The sequence below is a fragment of the Jaculus jaculus genome, chromosome 5, assembly GCF_020740685.1.
Source record: "Jaculus jaculus isolate mJacJac1 chromosome 5, mJacJac1.mat.Y.cur, whole genome shotgun sequence".
Classification (NCBI taxonomy): Eukaryota; Metazoa; Chordata; class Mammalia; order Rodentia; family Dipodidae; genus Jaculus; species Jaculus jaculus.
Window position 1 is genome coordinate 105,938,643 of NC_059106.1, and position 16,637 is coordinate 105,955,279.

Genomic DNA, 16,637 nt, shown 5'->3' on the forward strand with positions numbered 1-16,637 from the left:
CCAATTCTTTTCTTGGCATGCCTCATTCATGTATGCTTCTACGGACATCTGTAGGAATGGTAAATTATTCAGAGGAAGTAACACTTGCCTGATGTTCTGGAATCCTGCAGAGTCAACTCCCCCTCCCCCTCCTATAGCCTCAGCTCACTCCCATCCCATGTGCAGAGTTCTCACACTAGCTTCTGGCAGAAGCAGGAACTAATCCTGTAAATAGCACTGGGTTTCTATGTCTATCAGAAGAATCCCTACTGAACTATTGAGTATGCAGCAGAATCCTAATTCAAGTCAATCACACTCTGCATTCTAAAAACCAGATAGTACCCATAACTCCTGCCTCTCCTCCACTCAAATATTTATTCGGATATTTCCCTGCTCCCAGCTCTGGTGTGGAGAGTGGGAGGCAGGGGGAAGCTTAGCCCCAGTTTCAACAAAAACCAGTTAATCATTGCTAGAACACCAGACCCTAAAGTTGAGTTGTTTTGGAGTTTTCAGAAGACAGAGAATTGATACTCTACACCAAGGCCATGCATATGTCTACTATGGATCTGAGCACCTCAAAGCTGGCATTCTGCAGGTTAAACTTAAGCCCCTGCTGGCAGCCTTGAGCTTTGATTTCTAGATCTTTCCTCTAAGCAACACCAGGTAGGTGTGTATTGTGTGGATTAATGGGAATTGGAAGGTTCATGTAGATGCAGGGCTTGCAAAAGGAACCTGCCTCTGGGGGATGTATGAATGAGCCACTTATATACACCCTTCCAAAGTTCTTCCCTACACAGAAGCATACACATTGTGTTCTGGTTCCTCATGGCACTCCAAAAGAAGAAAGCAGCTAACACTCAAGAGTTTCACTTTCACTAGTCTGTGGTTTAGCCTTTATTTCCCTAGTCCTTGCGGATTCATCAAACCTGTGAGAAAACCCACCATCATAACATCAGTTTCTGTGCACATCTGACTCCCTCCCTCGGAACCTAAACACCGTGGATCCAGCCTGACTGGATCATAGGAGTGGCTCAACTACTAACAAAACACAAATAAATATCTAGGTAGGCCAGGAAAAGCAAATAAGAAAAATGCCACCAGTGGGCCCTTAACATCAGTGGGTGTGAGAAATGTGCTGGTTGAGGGTTAGGGAAGGATGAAGTGAGATGAGGTATGTACATAATTACCTCAGTTCTAGGTACCACACAGGTCACCATGCTTGAAATGGGCACAAAGATCTGCTCTGAAACATGTGAACAAATGCAGGACTGAGTTCAGGAGCAGTTCCCCAGCCACCTGCCTCCTAACCCATCCCCTACACACACATCCATGCCCATCAGTGCTGGTATCAAACCAGAACAGGTGTCCATCAGATCCAAGTGCTGATAGCACAAGTGTGAGTGACTGGTCACCACTTGCTGCCAGAATCAACAACTAGCTGACCTGAATATGCCTGTTCTTGGGGCTCAATCCTCAGTCCCATAGGAAAGAACACAAGGATGGGTATTTGTGGTGAGGTCAGAGCAGAAGCTAAGGTGTTACAAACAGATGGGGTGTGCCTGCCTCCCTAGCTCCACAAGTCCACAGCAGAGCTTACCTATATCCAGGAGACAGACCAAAGAGGTACCTCAGGCTCTGTGGCATAGGTACATAGCTGATTAACCAGGGCCAAATGCTTAATCATGGAAAGTAAGGATGCTCCACAGACATGGAAATCACATCCCTAACTGCAGCAGCAGCAGTCCAAAGACCAGGGCACATAGGAAAGGACACTTGGGAAAAGAATTTGTGCTAAATTATGGGCCATCTTCCTTTGTCTCTAATCTGTAGCTACAGAACTGAGAAGTGCACAGTATCTGGGAAGGACTGCAGCAGGGCAAGGGACATTATTCCACCACCACCCTGTGGGAACTGCAGCAAATATTTCACCAGGCCAGGTGCACAGTGTTGCCTCCTCCATAGTTACTCTGTACACAGGCAAGATGTCCCCCTGTAGGGTCTAACCCCAGAGGATGATGGTTCCCAGCGTGTCCCTCTGGAATATTCAGCGCCTGAAGAGCAGCTTTGGATTCTCCCTGCAGGCAGAAACTGCCTCTGGGAGTACAGAGACCCACTCCTAGTTCCCAGGGCTTCTGTTGCCAGCTTCAGGCTAGACAGTTCAGATCTTGGGCCGCCAGCCTTTAATGAACTGCATGATCTTCTTGACTTGAAGCTTAGTGAGGTGGAAGTCATCAGTTAGGATGTCCTCACTGAGCTGTACAAAGATGCTCCCATCGATGCGTTCTCGGGCAAAGAAGCTCACCACGTCCTCTGAGAGGCCGATGAAGCGTAGACTGCGGGAGACTTCCTCCAGAGAGAGAGCAGAAAGGTCCGCTGGAGGCTGCCAGGAGCAAGCATCCCGGCCTCCCACACCTGTGGCTCCATCCCCAGGACTGGCAGTAGTCCCTTCCAGGCACCGTTGGCTGAGAAAGAGTCGTCCTGCCTCAGGCCCCTGCAAAGCAGCTGGTAACAATGGGGTAGGGACTTGCTTCAGCATCAAACCTTCGGGATCAAAGGCTTTGAGGGGACCAAGCGGTGAAAGATGGGGTCCAGACTCCTGAGACCGCAGCAGCTCCGACTCTGGAGGGCTGGCCTGCCCCAGCTCAAAGGGGTCCAAGGGCTCCAGCGTGGGCCCTTGCCACTCAGAAGCCGATGGGGAGGAAGGCGAAGTAGCTGAGCAAGCCTGACTTTGCAGAGCTGTGCCTGAAGAATGAGAGGGGCTAGAGGTAGCCAACATACTAGAGTTAGAGGTGGACCCAGAAGAGGCAGCCCCGGGGGCACCCGAGGGGTAGGCGGGCCCTGAGAAAGGGTTGAGAGAGCCAAAGGGAGCAAAGCGCTTCGGAGAATGGGAGGATTTGAACAGGGGCGGGCAGCCATGGTAGGTCTTGACCACGGGGGTGTCAGCCCCCAACAGGGGAGCTGCTCGGCTACTCAAAGGCTCTAAGAGGACCCGGGAGGCCTGGCTGGGCTGCGTGGTGGTGGAGGGCAAAGGTCCTGGGGGCTGGTGGCTAGAAGACTCGCTGGCCTTGCAGTCTCCCCAGGTGCAAGGGTAGCAATAGAGGGAATATGCATCCGGTGAAGGTGAGCCATTGCCGCTGCGACAGCCTGCCCTGTGGGCAGAGAAATAGACTCAGGAAAGGTAGAGACCCCAACATGCACCTGAGGAAGACCCAGGACCAAGAGAGGACTCACCCATCCTGCAGGCCAGAGGAGTAGTAGGAGAGGCTGGAGCTAGGCGAGTGGGCAGGTTGCAGCTTGGGGAAGCGGGGTGGCACAGGGGGGCTGCCCGAAAGCCTGCTGGAGCTGCCACTTCCCCGGGGAGGTACAGGAGGAGCATGCAACAGGCGGCACTCCTCCTTCACCTGCAGGCAGAGGGTCATGATAATTAGAAAAAGACGGATACACAGGAATACCGACAGAGGAATTAGACTTTATTGGAGGAGAATCTAGTGGTAAAGGGATACTTCACATCTCAGCAGCGGTGATTGGAAATGCGAGGAGCCTACCCAGCATAGGGTCAGGGGAGTTTTTTAAGTTCTAGGGGAGGGGAAGGGAGAATCATTAGCATGTGTGAAGGCTGCAAACTTTTTTGAACTCCTTTCTTCCAAGGTCCCGGGCCAGGTATCCGACTCCCTTGGGGTTGTCAAGGTAGCAGGCAGCTGTCTACTGGCAGACTTCTTGGTGTTCACCAGTAGTAAGTATGCTGAATTTCTGACATGCTAACTCCTTCAATGGTTGCATGCCCTTCTCCAGCCTATTTCACCCACCAGTCCATAAGGCTTCTATTCCACTAGGATTCATGGTGAATGTAAGTATAACAAAAACAATCAGGCAGATACGTTCTAATCTCCACAGTGCGGGATATCTGAGAGGCTACACTGTGTGTGGTTCTAACTCCAAGGTAGGAGGAGAGGAACTGCTAGGAATCAACACATTTTCTAAACTTATTTCACCATGGAATAGGATTTTCACTGGAGAAGAGATATGACTTCTGCAAAACCTTGTTAATAACTTAGTTTCTAGGCTCGCCCCAGGTTAAGATGCCGGCACCCTTTCCTGTAAATGTTCTTCCGTGTTTTACCGTTTTTGTTTTCCTACTCATCCCTACTCTGCCAGACTGTCACACACTGCAGGAACTAAAAGTTGAGCAGCTTCCCTGGACGACAGCCAATGAACAGGGACGGGGCATGCTCACTCACCGCCTCGGATTTGGGAGGGACGGGAGGTGGCGGCGCCTGGGACTCACGCCGCGGGGTACCCAGGGGCCCCAGAAAGATGAGATCGGGCCCTGGAGGCAGCCGGGCGCGGGCCTCAGCGAGGTTCTCGGGCGCCTGGTGCGCCCACAGCTCCTCGTAGGGGATTTCGGCGGCTGGGGCTGCGGGCTCAGGCGCGCCGGCCCAGTCTGGGCTCACGTACTCCTGGTCGCCGTCGCCCGCGAGCGCCGGGCCCAGGGGGCCTAGCTGGCGGAGTGCGCGGGCTGGCCCGGGGACGCGCGGGGCGGGCAGGCACAGGCGAGCGCGCCGTGGGCTGGCGCAGTCGTCGGCGAGCTCGGCGGGCGCCTCTCGCACAGCGGTGGAATACTCGTCGGGGTCGAATCGCTCGCGGCAGTAGGAGGCGCTGTCGCGCACCAGGCGCTCGACGCGCGGGTCCCCAGCCAGCAGGCCCTGCGGCAGCGTGAAGCGCGGCATGTCGGTGAGCAGCAGAAAGTGCAGCGGCGCCGGTCCCTCGCGGCGCAGCGCCAGCCCCAACACTACGGTCTTGGAGATGATGCTGACCAGCTTGTAGCAATGACCTTCCCGAACCGGGTGCAGATCGTAGGGGTTCCGGGGCGGCCGGCTGGGCACCAGCACGTTCACCGGCAGCCGCACGCGCTCGATGATGGCGCGCACTGTGTGCTCACCCTCCTGCATCTGCAGTTCCAGCGGGCTGCGTGTGCTGAAGCGGCCTTGGCACTGAAAGGGTAAACTCAGGCTCTCGTTGGTGCGGTGGTTCATGCAGATGAGGCAGGGCATCTTGCCCTTGATGGGCCTGGTGCCTCCGCCGCCTGCCCCTGTTCCGGAGGCTCCTGGGCCACCCACTCCGGCCAGAGACCCCGCGCGGCCCAGCTTTCGCAGGAGCGTGGTGAAGCGCGAGCGCTCCTTGGTGGTCTTAGCGCACAGAATCTCCGCCTGGCCCATTAGGGTGAGCTCGTCACCCGCGTGCAGGGTGAAGTTGTACACTTCGCTGTCCTCGCTGAACTCGCCTGACACGACCTGGGGGTCCCAGAGACAGATGAGGTTTGAGCCAGAGTCACAAGGAAAGTCACATGCCAGCTACCAGCTTCAGGGGGTCTCCAGGGCAGGAGAACAGCCTTTCCCTTCTGCCTTCCCAGAGCCAACACCAGAACAGCACTGGACGGGACCAGACCTACATCCCACATTGGAGAGGCATGTGTAAGCTGTACAAACTTACTAGGTTTCCTGCAGGCCATAGTTATCCCATGTGGTACTCCTGAGTATAGGGAGGTATTTGAATGCCTTCAATCACTGGCAAATTTTATTATTAGTCGTAACTATTTGGGTAATAACAATGCCCCATCTATCCAAGACTACTAAAAAGAGAAATAAATCCATGTATAAGAAAAGGATTTGGGGCGGGAGAGATAGCTCAGTCATTAGTAAAGTCCTTGCCTAACAAGCATGAGAGTTTGATCCCCAGTACCAATCTAATACCTTCTGTAATCCTAGTGTTGGAGAGGCAGAGACAACAGGAGTCCTGGGGTTTAGCTGCCCACTAGTCTAGCCTAATTGGTGAGTTCTAGGCCAACAAGAGACCCACTCTCATGCAAGGAGACAGGGTCCCAGAGGAAGATGTCTGAGATTGTCTTCAGGCGTCTGCACACACCACATGCACTCACACATAAGAACATTAAAAATTAAACACGGGGCTGGAGAGATGGCTTAGTGGCTGAGGTGCTTGCCTGCAAAGCCAAATGATCTAGGTTTGATTTTCCAGGACCCACATAAGCCAGATGCACAAGGTGGCGCATGTGTCTGGAGTTCATCTGCAGTACCCTGGTGCACCCATTCTCTCTTTCTCTCCCTCTTTCTCCCTTTCTCTCTCTGTGTCAAATAAAAAAAATATTTTAAAAATTAAAAATGGGCTGCAGAGATGGCCCAGAAGTTAAGAAGGTTCAACTCCCCTGTATCCATGTAAACCCAGATGCACAGAGTGCAGCATGCACCTGGAGTTTGTTTGCAGCCACGAGAGGCCCTGGCATGCCCATTCTCTCTGACTCTCTTCTATCTCTCTCTGCTTGCAAATAAATAAATAAATAATTTTTAAAAAAATTATAGCCTGAAAATTAAGAAAGAAAAAGCAGAGTTGTAGAGCTGGAGATGTTGCTCAGTTTTAGAACACCATTTTACTAGCATGAGCAAGGCCCTGGATTCAATCCATAGAACAACAACAAAAAAAAGGTTGTGAAGTTTATTAAATAAACAGTAAGAGCTGGGGACTATTTACTCTGTGTTCAACACAGCAGCCCCTCCCCACCAGTGCATACTTGGGCAGCTTGGGAGCTAGGACAGGGCATCTTAAATGGTCTCTAATCAGATCATTACCCCTCCACACAGCATTCCTACTTCACCATCTTAGGAAGTCCTTCAGCCCATTGGATCCAGCACCCTGTTCTTATGGCATGCCCTGACTGTGTCAAAGGGTCCCCAGAAGCCATGTTCCCTCTTGGACCCTAAGGGCAACACTGACTGTGGTCAGAGTTGAGCCTGTGGTTGTTATAGCTTGGGGAGGTCATGCCAGGTGCCAGAAGACTGACCTTGACGCTGAAGGTGATGGCTTCCATCACAAAAATTCGATCAGGGAAGACACTGGCCACCTCCTCCACGCTGCTGAAGTACCTCGCCGGCTCTCGCACATCCCGAGTCTGTTCCAGGAGCTTGAACTTCCCTGCATGGGGGACACAGGCTGCTGGGGCAGGCCTACTTGCAGGGAGCCAGGCCACATCCTAGGAGCATCTAGGTTCCCTATTTGCTCACTTCAGCTCAGCCAGCCCCTCTGGAACTCAGGTGGGCAGAAGGGCAGGTGTGCCCCAGCATGGGTGCAGTGGGCTGGCCATGTGGCATGAGCCTGGGGGATTGAATAAATGGATCCCACCCAGGCACCCCTGCACACACCCCCAGCCAGCTTGTGAGTGCACCTTGAGGTTACACAGCCTGCCCAGAGAAACCTGACTGAAGACTGCCCCAAGTGCTTTGACACACAGCTGGCCTCTGCTCAACCAGTGTGGCACTGGGGATGCTACTCACAGCTTCCTGCGGCCCAACTTCTGACTTGATGTGACCACAGACAAGTCCCTTCCCTCTCTCAGTCTCTGGATCTTCCTTTGGTGGAGGTGAGGGTGGGACACAAGCTCTTGGGCCCTGCCTGACTTAGTCCTCCTATGTGTCCACTTTGGGTTGCTGAGCCATGTTGATGCATTGATCAGACCAGGACTTAAAATCAAGGGGAGAGCCACTCTAACCCTACCTGTAGCCTGCAGATGCTGACCTGGGCCAACATAACCCCACAGTGCCTCGGATCTAAGGCACTGTAAATGCCACTGCCTCACAGAAGAACCAGCAGAACAGTGTTCTGGCCAACCTAGCTGATGCCCAGACTATAAAGAAGTTATACTAATCCCTGAAGCCGATACCCAATGCAACTGTGTGTTTTACCTCACTGGCCACACCATACATGTGTCCATCCAGATGAGCTCAAAGACAAGCTAAGAACCACCTTAGCACTAGATAGATGGCCTCTTTCCAGGACTCATACAGTATAAGAACCCAAAATAGGTAAGGGAACAACACAGAGAGGACAGGTGATGCTTCACCTTCTGTAGTCCTGATGCTTGCTTCACCACAGTTCACACTGACATGCATGGTGCCTTCAGAGTGAATAAACCTGTAAAATCTGCCCTCCAGGAAATCTTGATACTGTGGGTGAGACAGTAAGCACTCTGAGATAGTATCACATGATAGATGCTGAGGCAAAATAGTGAGAAACGATTCCAAGAGGAAACAGGCCCAGCAGTGTTCAGGGATCACCAAAACTGCACATTTCAATGGAAGAATGGACATTCTATGTGAAAGAAGTGGCACAAGCAAACACCAGAAAACACACACACACAAAGTGCCTACCCAAAAGTCTGTGTGCCTGGAGGGAGAGCAGGGGAATAATAAACAGCAAGCACGTTTGAAAATGCTCTGTATACCAAGTAAGGCAGCAAGACTTTATTCTGTAAGAAATGAGACCCAGTGGAGTGGAGAGTTAAGCAATGAAATACAGTGATCCTTGGGGACCCCCCAAGATGTGGGGAGATCAGTCAGGTAAATTATCCAGTAACATGTTCTGGAGAAGAGTTAGAACACATCGCAAAATGAGCAGACCATGGGATGTTCAAAAGGAAGACTCCTCAGACTCAGGTGGCTGAAGAAGGAAAGTGGACACAAAGGGATGGAGAGTGCTGCATGTGGCCCACTATCAGTGTGGGGATGGCATATTGGAAACAAAGGAACACACTGTAGGCACATAGGAAGGCCTCCAGCTGGAGTTCCCCAGGGCAGTTCCACCAGTATGGGCTCAGAGCTTCAAGACAATGGTCAGAGCAAGAGGCTGAAAGTACCCAGCACTTACACTGCAGCTTCATGTGTAGGGTAAGTAAAATGGCGCCGTTCAGAGAAGAGGAAAAGAGGACTTTAATTCTTTGGGGACACACGTCCCAGAAAAATGTTCACATTATATTCCTAGCATGCATATATACAATTTTATATTTCATTCAGGAGGTTTCTGCAGCCCTCAAAGCCAGCCTCGGGCCGAGAGGCTTAGACTCCCCTTGTGGAGGACATGGAGAGTAGTGGGCCAAAAACAGGGCCTGCAACACTAACATCCAAAAACAGGGAGAGAAATGGGAGCCAAGACAGAGAAGGGAAAGATGAGGCATTGGAGCATATGCCCAGAGGGTGTGGTGGGAAAGGGGAGAAAGCTGGGGGGAGGCTGGTCCTGTCCCAACCTCCCTGAGATACAAGCGAAAAGAGGTCTCAGACTGCCACAGCCCAAAAGAGCAAGAGAAAAAAAAATGAAAAAAAATGGAGAAAGGGCTGGGGTCACAAAGCACACGTCTTGGGTCTACAGACCTCTCTTCCCCCATACCTGCACACAACCTCCCACCCTCCACCACAAGAGTCAGGCATGGAGAAATGCCCGCTACTCCCTACGGGAGCCAGGTCAAGAATGGAACCAGGGAGGATGTGGTACGGAAGATCAATGTAACCATGGCACCAGCACAGGCCCCCTCAGACACCCGGCTCAGGCCATTTCCACAGAGAAGGAGGAAACCTCCTGGGAGCGATGTTGGCCTCTGGAAGTCTTTCCACTCCAGCCTTTCCCAAGATGGGATGCAGGGTTCCCCATTGATAAAGGGACTGTCCCACTCTGCCCTTGCCATCTCAGAACTCATTTGTGCTTCCCTGATACTCCTTTCCAGCCTGAAGCACCTAGGAGGCCCGCAGCCAGGTGATGTTTATGACCCTCACCCGACACTGGACCCACAATAGTGGTCGAGCTCTTTCCTGGTATGCCAGTAAGCACGAGGCCCAAGGATATCCAGCGCCAAAGGGTGAATGGGTGAAAAGCAGAGGCCTTTGAGTATTGTATAAGTCCTAGCTCTGCCACCAACTTGCTATGTGAAATTATTTAATGTCCAGGCTTCAGTTTCCTATCAGTAAAATGAGGTTCTGTGGGACCTAACACAATGCTCCTGCAGTGGCCCGCGCTTGGTCGGGGCACCTGACCCTCCAACAGTACTGGCCCCGGCTGTCGGAGGAGCCAAGTCAGCCTGAAGCCCACAGTCTAGAGACCAAAGTCACTCCCCTCCCCCTCTGGGCCGTGCACGGCTCTCTCCTCAGTCCACAGCCGGCCTGTGCACCCGCCCAATACCATTATTAATTCATCACGAGAGCTCCGAGAGGGGCCTGCACTCAGAGCCTTTTCCTTTTCGTCAACTGGAGGCCCATTCCATCCCCACTCACAAAAGCCTCCCCTCCCGCCCCGCCCAGCGGAAGAGGTGACTGTAAATGCCAGCTGCCACCCATTAGTCCTATCCTGCACAGCGTACACAGGAGGTACCAAAAGGAATGAGGCAAAGGGTTGGGTTGGGAACCCAGTTTGCTGGGGACCCCTGTGTCTTGTTTTCCAGAGTTTTAACTGTACAGTTAAAATTTTGCCAGTCTCTGAAAGTCCTATTTCGGTCAATGAAGGCTTTTCCAGCTTTTTTTTTTTTTTTTTAATCCTAAAAAAATCCTAGACTCCTTCCTGAGATAATGTCAGATTCTCAGGCTGGGAAATGTCTAACTAGAGCAGGCACCATAGGCCTGAACCCCAGGTCAGCCCAACCCTTGGGATGGTTTCTTTATGCTCAACTGGGGTGTTAGAGGTATGAAGGCCAGGCCCTCCAGTTTGTTAAGTGCCCAATCCTATTATAGGGGCTGAGCCCTGTCCTACGGACTCAGGAAAGGCCCAGGCAAGAGAGAGCAGTAGCACCAGTGAGGAAGGAACTGTGAGCCTTCCCACCTCCAGAGGTTTGGGACAGGACACTAGCAGTGAAAAACACAGAACTGCAGTGAAAAGAGCAGCTGCGAGGATGAAAAGATGATGTTCAACAGGTGTATGAGATGCACTACCCACAGACTCCCACGAGGATATTTCTAGAGGACACCAGACTCCCACCCTGAGACAACAGCCCTCCACTCCTGACACAGCGCAGAAGCTAACAGAGACTGTGGTCAGAACACTTCACTCTTGCCTTTCCTTATCCAGGCTGTGCGATCCAAGCAAGTAACTACCCTCCTTAGGCCCTTGGTTTCATTGACTGCAAAAATCTAAGCACTATACATGTTTTTGGCAGCAGAACCTTTTGCCAAGCAAAACCTTATATGCTAAAACACACAGTACAGGCCTGAACCCCAGCTACCTGAGAGGCTAAGGCAGGAGGAATGCAAGTTCAAGGCTGAGCTCAGCTCAAAGCAAATTCAAGGGCCTGGGCAATTTACCCGGGTGTGGTGGTGCACATCTTTAATCCCAGCATTCAGGAGGCAAAGGTAGGAGGATCGCTGTGAGTTTAAGGCCACCCTGAGACTACATAGTTAATTCCAGGTCAGCCTGACCCAGAGTGAGACCCTACCTCAGAAAACCAAAAAAAGTTGGGGAGGGGGCAACCTGGGCAATTTATCAACACTGCCTCAAAATAAAAGGTGAGGGCTGGAGAGATGGCTTAGCGGTTAAGTGCTTGCCTGTGAAGCCTAAGGACCCCGGTTCGAGGTTCAGTTCCCCAGGTCCCATGTTGGCCAGATGCACAATGGGGCGCACATGTCTGGAGTTTGTTTGCAGTGGCTGGAGGCCCTGGCGCACCAATTCTCTCTCTCCCCCTCTATCTGTCTTTCTCTCTGTGTCTGTTGCTCTCAAATAAATAAAAAAATAATGGTTAAAAAATATTTAAAAAATAATAATAAATAAAAGGTGAAAAATAGACTGGAGATGTAGCTCAGTAATAGAGTACTTACCTAGCATGCTTGAGGCCCTAGTTTCAAACCCCATCACTAAAAATAAATAAGTAAATAAATAACACATTTGTAATTCATTAGCACAATCTTTTAAAGTCTAGTACTTTAGTATTCATTTATAAGGCCAATCCATTAAAATAATGAGTTTGACACACACTGTGGGGGGGACAGGATAAGACCTGCAGGAGCAGCCACAAGTTAGCCTTAGCAGACCTTGGCTACTGAAGAAGCTTTTAGCTGTATAATATCAAGAAGACTGTGGCGGATTTTTTTTTGGGGGGGGGGGAAGAGTCTGTATAGGGTTTGATGATTTAAGGTATGGATATTTTTTTTTATTTATTTATGTGAGAGTGTGACAGAGAGAGTATGGGAGCACCAGGGTCTCTTGATACTACAAATGAACTCCAGATGCATGTGCCACATAGTGTATCTGGCTTTACCTGGGTACTAGGGAATTGAACCCAGTCTACAGGCTTTGCAAGCAACAGCCTTAAAGCACTGAGTCATCTCTTCACCCCAGGTGTGGATATTTTTAATCATTACTTCAAAATCTATTTTAAAATGAAATGTAGTGGGCTGGAGAGATGTCTTAGCAGTTAAGGCACATGTCTGTGAAGCTTAAGGATCCAGGTTCGATTCTCCAGGTCCCATATAAGAGAATCAGAAGTCTGTAAACCTGGAGCCAGGCCTTTAATCTCAGCATTCAGGAGGCAGAGGTAGGATGACTGCCTTTAGTCCGAGGCCAACCTGGGATTATGTAGTGAATCACAGCTCAACCTGAGCTAGAGTGAGACTCTACCTTGAAAACACAAACATACATCTGCAAACGTGAGTGCCACCTCTCCAGAAACCCAAGGCTCCACACTCTAACCACAACCTTAGTCACCATTTGGCTAGAACCTCCTTTCTCATCCCTATAGCTCCAAAGAAAGTGTTACCACCAGCAGTTTCCTCTAAGCACTTCCCACACTGTTTGGCTCCAGCCCCTTCTGCTTCTTCAGCCTCAGAATTTATGCCACCTAGCCCTTCATGGGCACACCTGGGTACTGCAGAGGGATGTCGATCTTGGGTCCAATGACGTAATGGCCCTCTTCCAGGGTATGGGCTGTCACTGTTGTCCACTGGCGGCAGGAATGTATGAGCAGGATGTCTCGCTCACTGATGCCCTCAGCATACTCCCCTGGGAGGGAAAAGGAAAGAGGATGAAAGGAAGAGGGAAGGTTAGGAGGGGCAGGAAGAACATGCTGAATGACAACCTTATCTTCTCAACAAGACCCCAACTTGGGACAGATCCCCAGGATCCCTATTCAGGTTAGCAACACCCAAGGGACAGTCAGGCTATCAGCTGTGGTCTTTGGGTTGAGTCAGGCTTGAGCCTCAGGGCTCTGGCTCCTGATGAGGCCTCAGCAGTCAGCACAGCCATGTCTGCTCATTCGTCATTCCACCAGAGTGCCTGCTGTCCCAGCCCACTCTGGGGTTGGAGACTCCCAGCACCAGTTCTGCATCCTCAGGCACTTGGAAACAGGAGGGGAACAAGTTTGAGGAACTGAACAGAGAATATCTGGTGACATGGGAGTGGGGAGGTGACAGGCATCAAGCTGGGATAGAGTGATACAGATGCTCTTCAGAGGAACTGGGTCTTGGGACAAGGCAAATTCATACCAGCAAAATCCTTCAAGCCCCCTAGTCAATGTCCCAGCCTGGCCAGGGGAGAAGACTGAGGAGGGACATTTCCTTTGTGGGTCCTGGTTATGAGAGTGCTCCAGAGCTGACGCTGGTTCAGGTCAGAACGGTAGGGATTGCAGGCACTGAGTCCTGCCTCCTTCAGCTGAGAGACTTACTCTCCTCTCACTATCATAGGCAGTCTCAGACCTAGGAGACCTAAAATGACAGGGGAGGAGTCCCCAGAATTTCCTGACCCCATCTCAGAGAAAGCCCTTCTTGGAGCTGGGAGGTGCACTGGATTTAGAAGGCAGAAAGAAGGAGAGCCAAGTATGGGGAAAGCAGTGCTGGGACAGAAGTGCTGGGAGTCAGGAGGGATCTGGGCACAGGAAGCTCCATCCCCAGCAACGGTTTCCAGGGGAGCAGGAAGGACAGCCCAGCTTCCAGAAGGCTGATGGGACATCTCCTGGCTGCAGCTGGTGGGTATGGTGGGGGTTGGGGATGCCTCCTTCCCAACACACACACACACACACACACACACACACACACACACACACACACACTTACTTTACTAAATTTCTGTCAGCCAATCAAATGGGAACTGGTTTAGAGTGGGGCTCCAAGAAGTGGATGCATGTACTTTATGGAATGCTGGGGAACTCAAGGGCCTATAGAAAGAGGCTGGCTACTGTGGGGGGGAGGGGCACAGGGAGGTTTGTCTGAGCCTTCTTCCTCAGCTGCCCCCCTCCTACGGCAGAAGAAGCTCCACTTTTCCCAACTCTGTAAGCTCTTTCTAGAGCTTGCCTAAGCCCCACCCATTCTTCCAGAGTGACAAAGGCCAAAGCCACACACACATACACCAACAGCCATGGGTAACCATCACCAATAGTTCAACAGCAGCCAACAGATAGGGCTTGCACCCAAACACAACTCAGTATTATGATCCTACAAAGGGCTCCTTCTCAAATGGACAGGCACAAAGGGACCTTCAAGGGCACACAATTGCCAACATATATTCACACTCCAATGGTGACCACAGCCATAGGAACATGCTGTCACAGATAGACAGGTAAACCATCACACCAGTAGAATAGGGGTTTGGTCCTTAATTATTCATTCTTTGTTAGGCAGGGATGCCCTCCCTCAAAAGCAAGCAGCCCAGTGGTAGACAAGAAACTGATCATTAAAATGGGGTATACTAAAGGAGACAAGACAGAGGTGCCCATAAGTGCCAAGAGAGCCCAAATTGCTGGAAGTGTAGTGCACACCTATAATTTCAGCACTTGGAAGACTGAGCTAGGAGGATCACTGAGTGTTTAAGGCCAGCCTGAGGCCACAATGAGTTCCAGGTTAGCCTGGGCCACAATGAAACCCTACCTCAAAGACAGAGAAGAGAAACAGGAGGGGAGTGAAGGGGAGGAGAAGAGACGGAGACCTAACTGAGGTGCTTGAAAGAGACTCCTAGGAGGGGCTGTCAAATAGGATGTGTGAGACCTGGGCTGGAAGAAGCTAAAGCGGTACATCCCATTCACAAGCAGAAAATGCAGTACAGCTGCAGATACAGTGTTGGGATAACATGCTGGCGGGCAGATGGTGATCCCAGGAAAAGTTGGACTGGGATGGGGAAGGCAGGGGCAGCCGGCTGACGCTCCCTGTCCCCAGTCCTTGCTGCTGAGGGTCGGAGGAGGGGCTTCTGGCCCGCGAAGACAGCAGTGGAACCCCATTAGCATTCAGGGAAGCAAGTGTGCCAACGCGGGCCAAACCCCTATTCTTCTCACACACAAAACCCCCGGCCTGGCTGCCATCCCCGGCTCCCGCCCTTCCCCCAGCCAAACGGCCCCCCCTTCCACTAGGGTCCTCTCCCGGGCCCCATGCACAGCCACATCTGAGGACCACCCGGGCTCCCTAGGCCCTCAGAACTGGGAGAGAGAGATGGGAGAGGGCCATGGTCCAGGCAGGGCCCACTCACTTGAGCTTCTCACTTAGGCTTCTACTGAGGAAAGGCTGTCCGCACAGCCCGCCCCCCACCCTGGACCACAGGCTCTTCAGCATGCCAAAGAGAGTGTGGGAAGACTCCCAAAAAGGGCCTAGCGGGTGACAGTGGGGAAAAGATCTACTGAGGACCAAGGGATGGGGGGAAGGGGATCGAGGTGAGAGGCTGGAGACAAAAGGACCAGTGGGGGCGCGGTCGGGGCGGGGGCCTGAGAGACGCCAAGGAACGGGGTGCACCGACGGGGCGGTCGCGGAAGCTCAGCAGCGCGGCAGGCTCCGAAGGGGACGAAAACTGCCCCGCGCCCGGTCGCCAGTTTCGATCTCCGCGCGGGTCCTCGAGGCCGGAGACAGCCCCCGGGTTTGTGGGTCCCGGGCATCTCCGGGAAGCGCTCCAGGAGGTGACCAAAGCCCGCGCCGCTGAGGAGCGGAAGGGCAGTGACAGCATCACTTCCACGGTCCCGTCACTCCCGACTGGAGAGGCCCGACGCCCGCGCGCCCGTCGTTTCCTCCCAGCCACCCGGTACCTGGCCCGAGGCAGGCGAGCGTGGGAAGGCGGCAGCGGCTGACTATGAGGTCGAGCGGGAAGGCGCCCATGCTCCAGCGCAGGCCGGCCAGCCCCGCCGCCAGCTTCTCCATGGCATGGGCGCCCCCGGGGCCGCCGTCTCAGAGCCCCGACGGCCAATCCCGCTCCGCCCGGCCGGGGCTCCGCAACCGCCGCCACCTCCAAGGGGCCGCCGCGGCGCTCCCCGCCGGCAGTCTGGCCGAGCCACGGACGTCACGTGGCTCCGGCCCCGCCCTCGGCCCGCCCCGCCCGCCGCCGGGCCCGTCCCCGCCCCCGGCCCCCGGGAGTGCCCAGGTGACCGCAGGCCTGGGAGGGTACTGGGGTGGGGGTGCGGGCATGGGTGTACCAGAAAGAACCGAGCCCTGAAACGGCATCTGGGTGGTCAGGTGGGGTTCCGCCCCCTCTGCCCCTCCGGGTATGTCTGGCACCCGTTTCCTAGCCCGAAGCTGAAGCGGACTCCTTTGGCAGCCCTGGTGCCTTGGCTACCCAGAGTCCCGCGGCGCAGACCGGCGCCCAGATAGCCTGCTCTGAAATGGGTTGCTGCGATCCCAGCCGGGACGCTGCACTCAGGGATGCAGCCTCCTTATTAAATCCCACTTCACGGATGAGTAAAGTGCACGGAGGCAGGCGGCGCTGAGGACTTGAACCTAGGATTGGCTCAGACCCCGACTGCCAGATAGCGCTCCCTCGGCCCTCTTCGTAGGCCACTGTGCAAGTTCCTGGTGCCCCTCACCAGCCCTGGCCTTCATTCTATGAATGGGAAAGCAGGCTGAAGCACGTGATCGATTGTGGGATGAGTGACGGAA

The 16,637-nt window shown here is 53.0% G+C and overlaps 1 protein-coding gene across 1 annotated transcript; it reads right to left on the reverse strand.

The window, feature by feature from the left end:
* Nucleotides 1-146: 146 nt before the first annotated feature.
* On the reverse strand, nucleotides 147-15,917 carry Garem2 (GRB2 associated regulator of MAPK1 subtype 2). Its single transcript, XM_045150460.1, has 6 exons — nucleotides 15,794-15,917; nucleotides 12,655-12,795; nucleotides 6,833-6,963; nucleotides 4,218-5,270; nucleotides 3,211-3,380; nucleotides 147-3,128 (listed from the first exon to the last, which is right to left on the reverse strand). The coding sequence occupies exons 1-6, from the start codon at nucleotides 15,903-15,905 to the stop codon at nucleotides 2,138-2,140; spliced, it is 2,598 nt and encodes an 865-aa protein (XP_045006395.1). The 5' UTR covers nucleotides 15,906-15,917; the 3' UTR covers nucleotides 147-2,137.
* Between the last annotated feature and the right edge of the window lie 720 nt (nucleotides 15,918-16,637).

Bases quoted from the DNA above. Each gene is read 5' to 3' on its own strand.
- Garem2 (XM_045150460.1), bottom strand. From the start codon at position 15,905: ATGGAGAAGCTGGCGGCGGGGCTGGCCGGCCTGCGCTGGAGCATGGGC. The intron at 6,964-12,654 runs GTGTGCCCATGA...TCCCCCATGCAG, and splicing joins CATCCCTCTGCAGTACCCAG to GGAAGTTCAAGCTCCTGGAA. The intron at 5,271-6,832 runs GTCAGTCTTCTG...TGGGACCCCCAG, and splicing joins CCATCACCTTCAGCGTCAAG to GTCGTGTCAGGCGAGTTCAG.